Source organism: Larimichthys crocea, chromosome XVI (assembly GCF_000972845.2).
Source record: "Larimichthys crocea isolate SSNF chromosome XVI, L_crocea_2.0, whole genome shotgun sequence".
Lineage (NCBI taxonomy): Eukaryota > Metazoa > Chordata > Actinopteri > Sciaenidae > Larimichthys > Larimichthys crocea.
In genome coordinates, this window is record NC_040026.1 from 9,526,887 (window position 1) to 9,543,565 (window position 16,679).

At 43.9% G+C, this 16,679-nt stretch overlaps 1 protein-coding gene and 1 pseudogene across 1 annotated transcript; one reads left to right on the forward strand and one right to left on the reverse strand.

The window, feature by feature from the left end:
• Positions 1-342: 342 nt before the first annotated feature.
• On the reverse strand, positions 343-6,061 carry anks3 (ankyrin repeat and sterile alpha motif domain containing 3). The gene is made up of 16 exons (XM_019272773.2): positions 5,757-6,061; positions 5,463-5,651; positions 5,190-5,388; positions 4,197-4,318; positions 4,032-4,113; positions 3,826-3,943; positions 3,567-3,716; positions 3,272-3,397; positions 3,045-3,160; positions 2,789-2,953; positions 2,553-2,677; positions 2,314-2,455; positions 1,957-2,230; positions 1,806-1,877; positions 1,627-1,718; positions 343-1,540 (listed from the first exon to the last, which is right to left on the reverse strand). The coding sequence occupies exons 2-15, from the start codon at positions 5,627-5,629 to the stop codon at positions 1,636-1,638; spliced, it is 1,941 nt and encodes a 646-aa protein (XP_019128318.2). The 5' UTR covers positions 5,630-5,651; positions 5,757-6,061; the 3' UTR covers positions 343-1,540; positions 1,627-1,635.
• Positions 6,062-8,915: 2,854 nt separating this feature from the next.
• Positions 8,916-11,551, forward strand: LOC113747873 (ankyrin repeat and SAM domain-containing protein 3-like; annotated as a pseudogene).
• Positions 11,552-16,679: the final 5,128 nt, after the last annotated feature.

Below are 16,679 nucleotides of genomic sequence, written 5' to 3' on the forward strand. Positions count from 1 at the left end.
GTACTATAACCATCAGGAGAAGGGAAATCCCTGACCCAGAGGTGAAATTTAAATATTGATTAGACTAATCTGAGCCATCTGACTGGATTAAACATTTTGGACAGGTCTGTGTCTGGGAGTCACACATGAAATCCAAGAGTGAAGATGGGTAATAATAAGTGTTGTTTAAAGAGACAGACTCTAAAATTATTGCTTTAAAGTTACATCATATTCCACACGTCTGCTTAAGTCTAACACAAAGCCCAATAAGCAGGTTTTATTCAAAATGAAGTGTAAAATATTGTAATAGTATCGTACAGGTCCACATTGAAGCCCAAAACTTTATACAAGGTTGGTCTTTTAGTGTTTTAATTTCTACTTAATGCATTCTAAATTTATCTCAGTACTACAAATTGGCACAAAGTCATGAATACATTTGCAGTTTTTAAATTTAATAGGATACCAAGTTTCAAAATAAAGTAGTTCCTGATCAGTTATTGGATAAAAAGACTAAAAGAAGTTGAAATCCTTCAATAAAACAGCTCCTTCTACTGTTATTTATGTTGTAGAAACATTTTATTGCCACATGACCTCTGAAATCTTTTCTACAACTGATCATGGAGTCTCTCCTAAAAGCTCCATGCTGCTGCTGTTTGCTACTTTTCTAGGAGTATTTTTTTCTTTTTTTTCTATGTACGGTTCGGATTATTTTGTCCACATGTGCATATAACCACTCAGCTTTTCGCCTCTGCTAACAGAAATAGTCGACTGTGGGACTTGTAATAAATTTGCAGATATTCTCTTCAAGCTGTCATGAAATTTGTGTTTTTGTTACATAATTATCTTTGTAGATTGAAAATATGAAGTAAAATCAGTGAGGGTAAATAGATTTGTTGCTTTAACACCTGATTGCACCATCAAATAAATTTAAATTAAAACAGTCGTTTAGAAAACTAGAAGTCAGTGTTGAATATGTAGAGAATACAATGGACTGAAATGTAATGTGTTGCTGTAAATGATTAACTGACACACTTCTCATTCAGCAGGACATTAACAGCATACAAATAAGATTTCATTCAAATAAGGTCGAGCTCTGCAGAGCTTCTTTTAACTACTCCTACTTTTATGAAACATACCTCTTCGTAGGTGGCATGGACATAATTTAAACCACATTTCATATCAGAAGAGAGTTCTGTTTTTAAGAAACGCGTTTCACAGTGTTAGAGTATCTGATCCACGATCAGTCCCTCCTCCCCCTCTCTGTGTATTTTCACAAACCAAACTACAGGAGTCCAGTAAACACCAGCACAAGCGTATGAGGGCGAGACACCCTTCCTGCCTGTTTGTCATCTCCCTGCAGTAGCTGCCGTTGCCCTTGGCCTTATCCACATCTGGCGAGCTCTGGTCCGTCAGCCAATCTCAGAGGAGCAGCGAATCAGCTGCTTGACTCCCCCGAGCCACTCTGGTCCGGCAGGGCCGGCCTCGTCTTTGGCATTCTCCCATTTCAGTGAGATTGTTCAGGGTGGTCAGATCACCCTCCGTCGAATATTGGTAAAAGCATCTTCAAAGAGGGACAAGTGGCAAAAAGTTATTTACTGTCGTTTTATCAGCTGCAGAGCTCGATGTGAGTTTGTTGTAGGGACCCACCTGTTAAGATTAAGGTCGCTCCCAGCTATCTGAGACTTTTTCAGGGGCACTCAGTCGCCGCAGACTCTGAAGCACGGTTTCCAGGGTTCCTGCTGTGATGATGAAACAACCAGACACCAGCATTAGACTCCACCGGTGACACAAAACCACTTTAATCACTGAGCTTTAGACCATCTTACCCAGCTGTTCTTCATGAGAATTCAGCTTCTTTATTAGCTCCATGACACTGGCGTGTGTCAGGCCCTCTCCAGCTGCAAGAAGAATTAAAATAATGTTTTTAAAAATCTCAAAAATGTGAAAGTTTTTCAGCACAGAGACACCTCAACTCACCTTTACCACCAGCTCCACCTTCTGTTTTATCTTCCCCGCCAGTATAAGAGCTGCTGTTCCTATCAGTAGTAAAACAGGCGAGCAGTTCGGTGCAGCAGGCCCTGGACTGTGCCACTGTGGCACTCATGTCCTGAGCCAGCCGGTGGTTCTCCACCAGCTCAGCATGGACCCTCCTCCATGCCATCTTGTCCTCCATAAGACATCCCTCCATCACGGTACGCAGCTCCTTCTCCTGAGACACCTGGCTCTGCAGGCTCTCCGCTTCCTCACAGCGCTTGCATAGGAAGAGTTAGTCAAGTTAATTTGGGTGAAAGGTTTTCAGTTTGGTCAAGAAAAGTCAAGTGACTTTGTAGTTACCTTGTGTAGCTGAATGGCCATCTCCTGCATCTCAGCCTCAAGCTGGTCGGCGTAAGCCTGTTCCAGATTGTCGCTGGGTGGTCGAGCACTGCTGTGCCACCTCGCAATAGCCGAGGTCATCTTACGCTTGGGTCCAAACAATCTGGAGAGTAAGAACAGATTAAGTATTTCATACCATAGGAAACCAAACACCGTAGGTGCTCGGGTAAATGTGAGAGACGAGATTTGAAGACTCATACGTGATCCCTATTTCTTTGAGATCGTTTTCAGTCAGGGTGAGAAATATCCGCAGGTCAATGTCTTCCTTCTCAAGTAAGGGGAGATACTTGGAGAAGCCAATTTGTTCCAAGAACTCTGCCAGATCCTACAAGAACAGGAGGGAGATTTTAGGGCTGGACAGTCTGGAATAAACTCTAAATCTATGAGTCGCACTCACTCCATTACTGATATAAAAATGAGATGAATGTAGATGTACCTTTGGACCAGTGTATGACGGTGGAAGACTAATGTTTGAACGCATCGCACAGTTCACCGCGCCACTGGAGTGAGCTGTGTCGTTGCTTCCGTGGCGACTCTTTCCCTTTGAGTGATAACCCTTGTTGACTCTGCGGGAGCTGCTCTTTTTGCACTGGTCAGAGTCCTGGTGGGGAGAGGGGTACGCCGTGTCATTGTAACGTCTAAATAAAATCTGATGTTTGACCTTAGTGGGATTTCTGTGCTCTTAAGCTCACCTCATTACTCTCCACTGAGCCTTCCCAGTTGAGGCCCATCACATGAGGCAGGCCTTCGCTGCTGCTGCTGCTGCTCCTCATGGTGGGCATGTCATTGTCAAAGAATGGACTGTCATCTGTGGCGGTATCATAAAATGAATTGGCTTTGGCAAAGAACATCACTAGACTTATTGATGATTATACCATGTGCGAACTATTTGAGTTTACATCTATCGTGTACATCTCACCTCTGCTGCTGTTGCTCTGGCCGTCCAGCTCGTTGATGGGTGAGGTCACGTCACGGTAGCAGATGCCCTCACTCTGCTCACCAATATTACGAAATGTCATGTAGCCTGGCGGCACTGCAGGAGGCTCTGTGAGGAGAAAAGCAGCATCAACAAACCTCTGTACTACACAACGATAGTAATTAATGGCACCAGACTGATTATATTGTCCTTCTTTGTGTAATTTGACTTTACAACTAGAACTACTACACTCTAACATGTTAGGAGTATGAATACAGGATGTCTCATGTGACACTACCACACAGTTTGCTGGTGCCTCCTACTCGGAACTTGGCGATGGCCTGGGGCCCATCATGGATGCTAACGCCTTTAGTTCGGTTTCGACTCGGCCTTATCCTCGGGGGTGCGCTGTCAGAGTCCTCAGACGAGCTCAAGTCTTCGAAATGTCCTGAAAGACACACACACACAAAAAAAATGAAAATCAGTCAGAGTATGTAAGTAGAACAAGTTATTCTGTAAAAATAAACAATGACAAGTTGAGCTGTTTCAACGAGTACCTGGTTTGATCCTTGGCGAACGTGAGTCAATGAGGCTGGCGATCTTGGTGTAGCCATACAACATGGCTAGGGCACGGGCCGTCTCTCCTTTAGCGTTGCGGTCGTCGACTTTAACTTTCTGTGAATGATTAAAAGAAAATGGATGTCAGGATCATAAAGGCATTACCTCTATGCGAGTATTAGAGAGTGGATGGTAAGTTACTCACATGATCAAGCAGGTTCTGAACAATGATTTCATGTCCAGAAGCAGCAGCCTCCATCAGGGGAGTGAAACCAGAGCCTGGCTCCCTGTGGATGAAAGAAACAAGTAATGAAAACTTCTGTCTGACTGGGAGAGTTGCAGTAGTTCTGGAATGAATGAAAACACTCACTTGACATTGGTATCGGCGTTGTTATCCAGCAGGAACTTCACCATCTGCTGGTGGCCTGTGCTGGTGCAGTGAAACAGAGCGGTCCAGCCTCGAGAGTCCTTCAGCTCCAACTCTGCACCTTGCTTTTGGGGTAAAAAAAAATCCTTTCATACTCAAGAGTAATAAAGCACAGCTCATCGAGAACACAACAAAACCAACCTTCCTCCATCTTTTTGATAGAGCTTCTCTTGAATCCAGACGATGCTGAAACAGTTTGTTAGTTTGTTGATTCCAGCTTCCAGAAATCTTTAGCTAATGCAAAATACAGCTGCTATCACAAGAACCAAGAGAGTTAGAACTACATCTATGATCTATACAATGGGTTACAATAGTAGCCAGATATTTAAAGTGCTCCTACAGACATCTACAATGTTGTATTAGCTTGTGTTTATAAGCTTAATGTGCCATTGTTACCAGCAAGTGGGCTTCACTTACAAGATGCTGGACATTTATCTAACTCTGTGTTATAAGATCATAAATCACATTCACAGTATGAAAATCAACTTAGAAATAGTTTGCTATATGACCTCTTTTACCTTTTTTAATGTACTTGTACTTGTCAACTGGCGTACTTGTAATAGATCTGTAGATATTCTCTCCAAACTGTCACAAAATTTCACGTAATTATCTGTTTAAGTAAAACCAGCAAAGGTTGTCTCTTAGAAAAGTAGCTTCAACATCATGTGATTACACTAAAAATAAACATAACCGGGTTTTCTATCCAATACAACCAAGATTATTTGGCACAGAAAGACTTGAAACTTATTGATGTTGGTTGCCTTTTTTATTGTCAAACTGCTGAGCCATCCTCATTAGTACATTTACAGCAAACATCTTGGCTTTCGAGAGTAACCTGCCAAACAGCAACCTTTGGTGTTTCCTACAGTTTGCTATCTAGGTTAGATGTTACAATGACACTTTTTACACATGCAAACTGTGAACTGAACGCAGTACCTGAAGGAGAAAGTATGCAATGCTTTCATTCCCGCAGCTCGCTGCCAGCATCAGGGGGGTCAATCCTTTGGCAGTGGTTGCATTTACATTCACACCAGCCTCCAGCAGGAGATTTGCAATGTTGTCATGCCCGATGTAAGCTGCATACATCAGAGGGGTCCATCCTCCAATGTTCTTGCCATTCAGGTCCACCTCACGTCTGAAAAAAAAAGAGACACAAGATCAGCCACAAGAAACACATCTTGGTGATAGTATTATGTCACAGGCACACACTTTTTGATGCACTCTGCCACCACGTCGTACTGGCCGATGGAGCAGGCGGTGTGGAGGTCCAGAGGGACATCCAGCTCCTCGGGTCGCAGCAGGGTGTCACCCAGCCACAGGGACAGGCTGGCACCCAGCTGCTCAGACTCACTGGCCTCATCACTGAGCTCGGACATTTTCTAACTCCTCTCCAGACACCTGAAAACAAGTCAAAGACGAAAACATTCACATTTTTTAAAAGCCATATTAACAGCGAGAGGTGTTAAACACAGAAATAATACTTATAGTATTACTAATAGTTACTTTAAGGCTTGTGTTGACGAGTCTGTCTGCTGGCTGTGCCTCCAATCTGTTTTCTTTGAGTTAGCAGGACGTTAGCTCAGTCCACTGTGAACTTTTCCCTCAACACAGACCTCCCAAACAAACTATAAACACAATTAATAGTTCAAACTGTCCAACGACGACCTAAACTAGCTGATATTTCACAACACAGCCGAGTGTCACGAGTTGAAAACGTCCAGCGAGCAGGTTAAAGTCAGCGTTACTTTGTTTTCTCAGCGGCTCAAAGTTTTTTGTTTTGGGTGTCACACTCAATTGTGCTCGTGTTTGAAACCATGTCCCCGCCTTTTCCTGTTTGACACTCACACACTGCACACACTGGGTGACCACTGTTATGTTTAACTCATAGCTTTACTTGGACACTCCTTCACAGGAAAGAGCAGATTTGTCTGTGCTTCCTTCAACATCTGCAAAAAAAACACACAAAAAAAACACAGATGTTTTACCAGTCTGTGGTGGCCAGAGTCCTGTGGAGTGATGGACAGACTGGTGAGGAGGGCTGGATCAGTGTGGGAGGGTAACAGAGTTGGACTCACTGTTTGACAGTGGCAGAGAGAAGGACCCTGGACATAATAAAGTGCTAAACTCCTTACTGGATAGCACCCACTGCCCAACACGTTCACCAGGGTGACAAATGTGTTCAGACCAACATCTTTGTGGGACGTTTGTCCACACTAACAGCTGTAAATAAGTCACATAACTTAAAAGCCAGAGTGACTGAAAACCACCAATGTGAGTTAATGCCATAAAACATGTCATTTTATCAACTAGTGAATGGGGTGACGCACGGCCGGTCCTAGCTATGGGCAATGTGGGCGGCCGCCCAGGGCGCAAATGTGGCCAGGACCGGCGCTGGGGTGACGTTATCAAGATTATATTTTAGTACACGTCCACAAAAGTAGATAGATAGATAGATAGATAGATAGATAGATAGATAGATAGATAGATAGATAGATGGTCGTACAGTCTTATGGGAGGAGGACTAAAGAGTCCCTGAAGTTCGAACACATTTGTCACCCTGGTGAACGTGTTGGGCAGTGGGTGCTATCCAGTAAGGAGTTTAGCACTTTATTATGTCCAGGGTCCTTCTCTCTGCCACTGTCAAACAGTGAGTCCAACTCTGTTACCCCACCACTGATCCAGCCCTCCTCACCAGTCTGTCCATCACTCCACAGGACTATGGCCACCACAGACTGGTAAAACATCTGTGTTTTTTTTTTTTGTTGTTTTTTTGCAGATGTTGAAGGAAGCACAGACAACTCTGCTCTTCCTGTGAAGGAGTGGTCCAAGTAAACTATAAATTTAACATAACAGTGGTCCACCCAGTGTGTGCAGTGTGTGAGTGTCAAACAGGAAAAGGCGGGGACATGGTTTCAAACACGAGCACAATTGAGTGTGACACCCAAAACAAAAAACTTTGAGCCGCTGAGAAAACAAAGTAACGCTGACTTCAACCTGCTCGCTGGACGTTTTAACTCGTGACACTCGGCTGTGTTGTGAAATATCAGCTAGTTTAGGTCGTCGTTGGACGGTTTGAACTATTAATTGTATTTAAGTTTGTTTGGGAGGTCTGTGTTGAGGGAAAAGTTCACAGTGGACTGAGCTAACGTCCAGCTAACATAAAGAAAACAGATTGGAGGCACAGCCAGCAGACAGACTCGTCAACACAAGCCTTAAAGTAAATATTAGTCATACTAAAGTATTATTTACATTATTTCTGTGTTAACACCTCTCGCTGTTGATATGGCTTTAAAAAATGTGAATGTTTTCGTCTTTGACTTGTTTTCAGGTGTCTGGAGAGGAGTTAGAAAATGTCCGAGCTCAGTGATGAAGCCAGTGAGTCTGAGCAGCTGGGTGCCAGCCTGTCCCTGTGGCTGGGTGACACCCTGCTGCGACCCGAGGAGCTGGATGTCCCCTGGACCTCCACACACGCCTGCTCCATCGGCCAGTACGACGTGGTGGCAGAGTGCATCAAAAAGTGTGTGCCTGTGATATAATACTATCACCAAGATGTGTTCTTGTGGGATCTTGTGTCTCTTTTTTTCAGACGTGAGGTGGACCGAATGGCAAGAACATTGGAGGATGGACCCTCTGTATGTATGCAGCTTACATCGGGCATGACAACATGCAAATCTCCTGCTGGAGGCCGGTGTGAATGTAAATGCAACCACTGCCAAAGGATTGACCCCCCTGATGCTGGCAGCAAGCTGCGGGAATGAAAGCATTGCGTACTTTTCCTTCAGGTACTGCGTTCAGTTCAGTTTGCATGTGTAAAAAAGTGTCATTGTAACATCTAACCTAGATAGGAAACACCAAAGGTTGCTGTTTGGCAGGTTACTCTCGAAAGCCAAGATGTTTGGCTGTAAATGTACTAATGAGGAAGGCTCAGCTGTTTGACAATAAAAAGGCAAACCAACATCAATAAGTTTCAAGTCTTTCTGTGCCAAATAATCTTGGTTGTATGGATAGAAAACCCGGTTATGTTTATTTTTAGTGTAATCGCATGTTGAAGCTACTTTCTAAGAGACAACCTTTGCGGATAATACGTGAAATTTTGTGACAGTTTGGAGAGAAATCTACAGATCTATTACAAGTACGCCAGTTGACAAGTACAAGTACATTAAAAAAGGTCAATAGTATAGTAGACAAAAAAAAAAAAATTCATCTATTTCTAAGTTGATTTCATACTGTGAAGTGATTATGACCCAATAACACAGAGTAGATAAATGTCCAGCATCTTGTAAGTGAAGGCCACTGCTGGTAACAATGGCACATTAAGCTTATAAACACAAGCTAATACAACATTGTAGAGTCTGTAGGAGCACGTTAAATACTGGCTACTATGGAACCAATTATATAGTCATAGATATAGTTCTAACTTTCTTGGTTCTTGTGATAGCAGCTGCATTTTGCATTAGCTAAAGATTTCTGGAAGCTGGAATCAACAAACTAACAAACTGTTTCAGCATCGGCTGGATTCAATAGAAGCTCTATCAAAAAGATGGAGGAAGGTTGGATTTGTTGTGTTCTTGATGAGCTGTGCTTTATTACTCTTGAGATAGAAAGGATTTTTTTTTTTTTACCCCAAAAGCAAGGTGCAGAGTTGGAGCTGAAGGATCTCGAGGCTGGACCGCTCTGTTTCACTGCACCAGCACAGGCCACCAGCAGATGGTGAAGTTCCTGCTGGATAACAACGCCGATACCAATGTCAAGTGAGTGTTTTCATTCGTTCCAGAACTACTGCAACACTCACAGTCAGACAGAAGTTTTCATTACTTTTTTCTTTCATCCACAGGGAGCCAGGCTCTGGTTTCACTCCCCTGATGGAGGCTGCTGCTTCTGGACATGAAATCATTGTTCAGAACCTGCTTGATCATGGAGAGTAACTTACCATCCATCTCTAATACTCGCATAGAGGTAATGCCTTTATGATCCTGACATCCATTTTCTTTTAATCATCACAGAGAAATTAAAGTCGACGACCGCAACGCTAAAGGAGAGACGGCCCGTGCCCTAGCCATGATGTATGGCTACACCAAGATCGCCAGCCTCATTGACTCACGTTCGCCAAGGATCAAACCAGGTACTCGTTGAAACAGCTCAACTTCTCATTGTTTATTTTTACAGAATAACTTCTTCTTATTACATACTTGATTGATTTCATTTTTTGTGTGTGTGTGTCTTTCAGGAATTTCGAAGACTTGAGCTCGTCTGAGGACTCTGACAGCGCACCCCCAAGGATAAGGCCGAGTCGAAACCGAACTAAAGGCGTTAGCATCCATGATGGGCCCCAGGCCATCGCCAAGTTCCGAGTAGGAGGCACCAGCAAACTGTGTGGTAGTGTCACATGAGACATCCTGTATTCATACTCCTAACATGTTAGAGTGTAGTAGTTCTAGTTGTAAAGTCAAATTACACAAAAGAAGGACAATATAACAGTCCGTTGCCATTAATTATACGTTGTGTAGTACAGAGGTTTGTTGATGCTGCTTTTCTCCTCACAGAGCCTCCTGCAGTGCCGCCAGGCTACATGACATTCGTAAATGGTGAGCAGAGTGAGGGCACTGCTACCGTGACGTGACCTCACCCATCAACGAGCTGGACGGCCAGAGTAACAGCAGCAGAGGTGAGATGTACACGATAGATGTAAACTCAAATAGTTCGCACATGGTATAATCATTAATAAGTCTAGTAATGTTCTTTGACATCCCGCCAAAGCCAATTCATTTTTATGATACCGCCACAGATGACAGTCCATTCTTTGACAATGACATGCCCACCATGAGGAGCAGCAGCAGCAGCAGCGAAGGCCTGCCTCATGTGATGGGCCTCAACTGGGAAGGCTCAGTGGAGAGTAATGAGGTGAGCTTAAGAGCACAGAAGCCCCACTAAGGTCAAACATCAGATTTTTATTAGACGTTCCAATGACACGGCGTACCCCCTCCCCACCAGGACTCTGACCAGTGCAAAAGAGCAGCTCCCGCAGACTCAACAAGGGTTATCACTCAAAGGGAAAGAGTCGCACGGAAGCAAGACACAGCTCACTCCAGTGGTGCGGTGAACGGTGCGATGCGTTCAAACATTAGTCTTCCACCGTCATACACTGGTCCAAAGGTACATCTACATTCATCTCATTTTTGTATCAGTAATGGAGTGAGTGCGACTCATAGATTTAGAGTTTATTCCAGACTGTCAGCCCTAAAATCTCCCTCCTGTTCTTGTAGGATCTGGCAGAGTTCTTGGAACAAATTGGCTTCTCCAAGTATCTCCCCTTACTGAGAAGGAAGACATTGACCTGCGGATATTTCTCACTCGGACTGAAAACGATCCAAAGAAATAGGGATCACGTATGAGTCTTCGAATCTCGCTCTCACATTTACCCGAGACCTACGGTGTTTGGTTTCCTATGGTATGAAACTTAACTGTTCTTACTCTCCAGATTGTTTGGACCCAAGCGTAAGATGACCTCGGCTATTGCGAGGTGGCACAGCAGTGCTCGACCACCCAGCGACAATCTGGAACAGGCTTACGCCGACCAGCTTGAGGCTGAGATGCAGGAGATGGCCATTCAGCTACACAAGGTAACTACAAAGTCACCTGACTTTTCTTGACCAAACTGAAAACCTTTCACCCAAATTAACTTGACTAACTCTTCCTATGCAAGCGCTGTGAGGAAGCGGAGAGCTGCAGAGCCAGGTGCTCAGGAGAAGGAGCTGCGTACCGTGATGGAGGGCTGTCTTATGGAGGACAAGATGGCATGGAGGAGGGTCCATGCTGAGCTGGTGGAGAACCACCGGCTGGCTCAGGACATGAGTGCCACAGTGGCACAGTCCAGGGCCTGCTGCACCGAACTGCTCGCCTGTTTTACTACTGATAGGAACAGCAGCTCTATACTGGCGGGGAAGATAAAACAGAAGGTGGAGCTGGTGGTAAAGGTGAGTTGAAGTGTCTCTGGTGAAAAACTTTCACATTTTTGAGATTTTTAAAAACATTATTTTAATTCTTCTTGCAGCTGGAGAGGGCCTGACACACGCCAGTGTTATGGAGCTAATACAGAAGCTGAATTCTCATGAAGAACAGCTGGGTAAGATGGTCTAAAGCTCAGTGATTTAAAGTGGTTTTGTGTCACCGGTGGAGTCTAAGTGCTGGTGTCTGGTTGTTTCATCATCACAGCAGGAACCCTGGAAACAGTGCTTCAGAGTCTGCGGCGACTGAGTGCCCCTGAAAAAGTCTCAGATAGCTGGGAGGACTTAATCTAACAGGTGGGTCCCTACAACAAACTCACATCGAGCTCTGCAGCTGATAAACGACAGTAAATAACTTTTTCCACTTGTCCCTCTTTGAAGATGCTTTTACCAATATTCGACGGAGGGTGACTGACCACCCTGAACAATCTAACTGAAATGGAGAATGCCAAAGACGAGGCCGGCCCTGCGACCAGAGTGGCTGCGGGGAGTCAAGCACTGATTCGCTGCTCCTCTGAGATTGGCTGACGGACCAGAGCTCGCCAGATGTGGATAAGGCCAAGGCAACGGCAGCTACTGCAGGGAGATGACAAACAGCAGGAAGGGTGTCCGCCCCACAGCTTGTGCTGGTGTTTACTGGACTCCTGTAGTTTGGTTTGTGAAAAACACAGAGAGAGGAGAGGGGCTGATCGTGGATCAGATACTCAACACTGTGAAACGCGTTTCTTAAAAACAGTACTCTCTTCTGATATGAAATGTGGTTTAAATTATGTCCATGCCACCTACGAAGAGGTATGTTTCATAAAAGTAGGAGTAGTTAAAAGAAGCTCTGCAGAGCTGACTTTATTTGAATGAAATCTTATTTGTGATGCTGTTAATGTCCTGCTGAATGAGAAGTGTGTCAGTTAATCATTTACAGCAACACATTACATTTCAGTCCATTGTATTCTCTACATATTCAACACTGACTTCTAGTTTTCTAAGCGACAGATTGTATTAATTTAAATTTATTTGATGGTGTAATCAGGTGTTAAAGCAACAAATCTATCTACCCTCACTGATTTCACTTCATATTTTCATCTACAAAGAGATAATTATGTAACAAAACACAAATTTCATGACAGCTTGAAGAGAAATCTGCAAATTTATTACAAGTCCCATAGTCACTATTTCTGTAGCAGAGGCGAAAAGCTGAGTGGTTATATGCACATGTGGACAAAATAATCCGAACATTACATAGAAAAAAGAGAAAAACACTCCTAGAAAAGTAGCAAACAGCAGCAGCATGGAGCTTTTAGGAGAGACTCCATGATCGGTTGTAGAAAAGATTTCAGAGGTCATGTGGCAGTAAAATGTTTCTACAACATAAATAACAGTAGAAGGGCTGTTTTATTGAAGGATTTCAACTTCTTTTAGTCTTTTTATCCAAGAGCTGATCAGGAACTACTTTATTTTGAAACTTGGTATCCTATTAAATTTAAAAACTGCAAATGTATTCATGACTTTGTGCCAATTTGTAGTACTGAGATAATTAGAATGCATTAATTAGAAATTAAACACTAAAGACCAACTTGTAAAAGTTTTTGGGCTCAGTGGGACCTGTACGACTATTACAATATTTTACACTTCATTTTGAATAAAATCTGCTTATTGGGCTTTGTGTTAGATTAAGCAGACGTGTGGAATATGATGTAACTTTAAAGCAATAATTTTAGAGTCTGTCTCTTTAAACAAACACTTATTACCCATCTTCACTCTTGGACTTCATGGGTGACCCCAGACACTCCAGGGCCTGTCCAAAAGTGTAATCCAATCAGATGGCTCAGATTAGTCTAATCAATATTTAAATTTCACCTCGGGGTCAGGGATTTCCCTCTTTCTGATGACTATAGTACATCTGAAATCCTATCGTGCCTGCGGCCTTGTGATGTGATTACATTGGCTGCTCGGTAACATCTGGCACGTGTAAGGATGTTGGTTGAGTGTTTCTAGGTTTATCAGCTGACCACATGTGCCATTCTCCGACAACTGTAGATTTGTACATTTCTCACAATGATGTGTTTTGTATGCCAGAATAGAGTATGCTTATGTCACTAGCTGACGTTTGAGTGAATAAAATCAAGTCATTTGTGGAAGACAAATGTGTGATGCGGTCATGGTGCCCAAATAAACCAATCAAGAGTTGAGACAGGACGATAAAAAATTCTCTATCTCATGTTGACTGACTAGACTGTAAAATCCTTCAACTAGCTCCCATCAGGCCACACAGCACCGAGATTCTTGTAGGAACAGTCAGATTTCACCCAGACAAACGGTTCTGTTGAGTTTTATCTGCACGAAGTCGTCTCTGTTGTCTGCTAAGCAAATAACTTACTCCGAGCAGCACGTATTACACGTTAGCTGCTGGACGGGAGGCTAGAAGACGCGGGCTGTTGCCATTTGGGATTTCTGGGCCGTGAGAGTGGAGTGGGGACGGGCGGAAAATGAATAAGTGGTGTTCTTTCTCTCACCAAGGTGCCCTCGAGCAAGACTTTTTATCCTGACGCCTCCACTGGAACTGCTCTCAGCAGCAGACGAGAGTGCTGGGCAGCTGCCAGGCTTGAGTAGTGTGCAGCTGAATGAATATGAGTTCAAATGAATTCAGTCTACTGACTGTGAATCATTCGAGAAGTTATGTATACACTGAATGGAAGTTAAGCTGTTACATGTAGCTGACATAACAGAGTTCATGGTCCAGGACAAATCAAGGGTCGATTCAATATGTACTGCTTGAATAGAGAGCTTGGGGATTTCTCATATAAATTACTCGGCATATCTACAGTTCTTCAAAATAGGTTTTAAGCATTATGTCAAACATAACAGAGCAGACAATTGTTTCCTGTGCAGCCTTCAGGATTTACTGAGGGGTTTAAAAACAATGTTAAATGCAGCATGTGTGAATTCACAAAAAAAAGTGTTATATCTCTGAATATCTATCTTAACATCTGCTTATATACAAATCACCAGTTCAATACAAATATGAATCTAGACATGATTGTGTTTGCTCTTGAATGGCTGTCCAGGAGAGCATATATGAACTCTTTCCTCCTTCACAATCAGACTTTTGACTAATTTCACCTCAAACACCACACACACACACACACACACAACAGCTGTCCTTGTTTCCACAGTGACAAAATATTCCAGTCCCGTGGGAGGTGCGAAGACATTCGTTCATCTGTGGTGTGTGTGTGCGCGATCCGGCTGGTGTGCAGCACCGTTTCCCACTCCCACAGAGCACCAGCGGTTGTGAACGTGGTCGCGACGAGCTCAGGTGTACTCACACAGTGACCGAAACCAGCAGGGCAGTGAGCGCTGCTCTTCAGCCAGTTCATGATGTGCTCCAGATGTCCGCCGTGGCTGCAGCCCGGACACCACACAAACATCCCTTCACCACATGGTGGCACACTGCACACACGCTGGCACACGGTGGCACCTAGAGGAGAGAGACGCAGGGCGCTTTGTCAGAGGTTGACTCATGCCAGTGAAGAGGGTCCACTTAAGACGACCTAAGAAGCAGTAAGACACTCAAAATACCAATGGCTGGGAGCTGTTACTAGGCAACTAGTTTTGGTTCTCGATGTTAATTATTGAGATTAGAGTTGCTTAATAGTGTTCAGCTGGAAGTAAAACTACTTTAAGAAGTCAAAGAAACAGTGTTGTATGAGATTAACCTGCAAGAGATAGACCGTGTTTATTGTTAACACATAAAATGATTACAAGCAGTCTTGTCATATTAATTACACACCATAGCTCTCAAAATTAAATGGTGATTGTCATGGTCCTGATACCTGTCACAAATCCGCCCTTGTTGCTCATTGGTCGCTTGCAGTTGCTGCAGTTGATGTGCAGCGTGTGTAGACGTCTGGTTCAGGCAGGTGATGGCGCTGCACGTACTCAACTTGATGACCTCATTGACACGTTCCACAACTCGAATCGCTGCAGCAGGTCTATGTAGGACAGTACCAGTGCTCCTGAAATGGAAAATGCTCGTTCAGGGTTTCCTACGGTCTGCTCACGTCTTCCAAACTGCAATGGTCGTAAATTGAATTTTAAGACTTGGGTGTTTTAGTAGGGACCTACAGTCATACACAAGGCCTAAAAAGTCCCTAAACTTTGCTCACATGATGAATGGTGCAAATATCTTAGTTGGAACAAGTTGATGTTTCTAGTCTAACGCCACTGTATTTCAACTAAGCAAGACACCATTTAATTTCTATCTGCCTGGGTGAGGTCATCGATCTCTTTACGGATCCGGTCCCCCAAGACGATAAGCACGGACACGGCCATCTGCACGTCGCCCTGCTCGGCATAGTAGCTCAGCATTTCTCGCACATTGGGCAGAAAAGCTGGCAGGTAGATGTGGGCTGAACAGCGGCTGGGAAATGGAGATGAGCGAGAAGGACTCGATGGGCGTAAGACAAGTGACCTCGGCCTCGTTACCGCTGACGTGCGGCGAGTCGGCCTTGTCCGCTGAAGGTGCTCGGGACAGACGGGTTATCCATGATCTCATGGCGCAACTGGAAGGCCTCCTGAGGCAGCGTGTACTCCGCTCTTCTCTCGGGACAAAAGGAGCAGAGATAATATAGACAAAAGAGCGCTGAACACGGAGACATTTAAAAATAGCAATCACTGAGGTAAGCAACTTTTTTAATTTCTGCAGAGACGCGACTGACCTGCTTGGTTATCATGCTCCAAGAGTAGAGGTCGTCGTCATCTAACTCTGCGTCGCCAAACATATACTCGGCCTGGCCCTCGCGCCTTCTGTCCCTCGTTTTCGAAGGGAAAAGCTTGAATATTATAGAAAAAAAAACATACGGACACCCAGAATGACTTCAAGAGTTTTAAATAACCGCTCTCACTTCGTTATTTTGCTGATGTGCGAGTCCCAGGTTCCAAGTGGATGTTGTCCTGCCTGCTCTCACCTTTACTGCGCTCCAGTCGCTCTCCCCGTGCCCATCCCTGAACCCATTTCCTTCATGCTGAAACCTAAAAGCATAGTATACATCAGCATTAGATATTCTGTAATGACTGGCTCTGCTGTTTTGTAAGGGCAAATAAAGGGCTCCATTACCTATTCATTAAAGGCAAGGAGCCCAGTTTACTGAGGTTGTGGTTTGCACCGGGTGTTGTGAGGTTTGCTGGGTCAGAGAACATGATTTTCAGCAGGGTCCCATGTTGTGGAAACCTTTGTATTGAAGAAGAAAAAGATGAGCTGTTATTCTTGTACAAAATCATAGCTTATTGTACACATTACTTTTTCTCTAACAGCACAGCTCGTGGTTTATTATCTCGTTTATGAAAAAAAAAAAAAAGTCCTAGAAAAGTCATTGTAAGTTCAGTCCAAGCAGTTGAGAGTGAGTGGTTGCTCTCATAAACATCA

Coding starts and splice junctions, on each gene's coding strand:
- anks3 (XM_019272773.2), bottom strand. CDS start 5,629: ATGTCCGAGCTCAGTGATGAGGCCAGTGAGTCTGAGCAGCTGGGTGCC. Junction 3,717..3,825: donor TTCGCCAAGGATCAAACCAG/GTACTCGTTGAA, acceptor TGTGTCTTTCAG/GACATTTCGAAGACTTGAGC. Junction 1,878..1,956: donor AGGTGGAGCTGGTGGTAAAG/GTGAGTTGAGGT, acceptor TTCTTCTTGCAG/CTGGAGAGGGCCTGACACAC.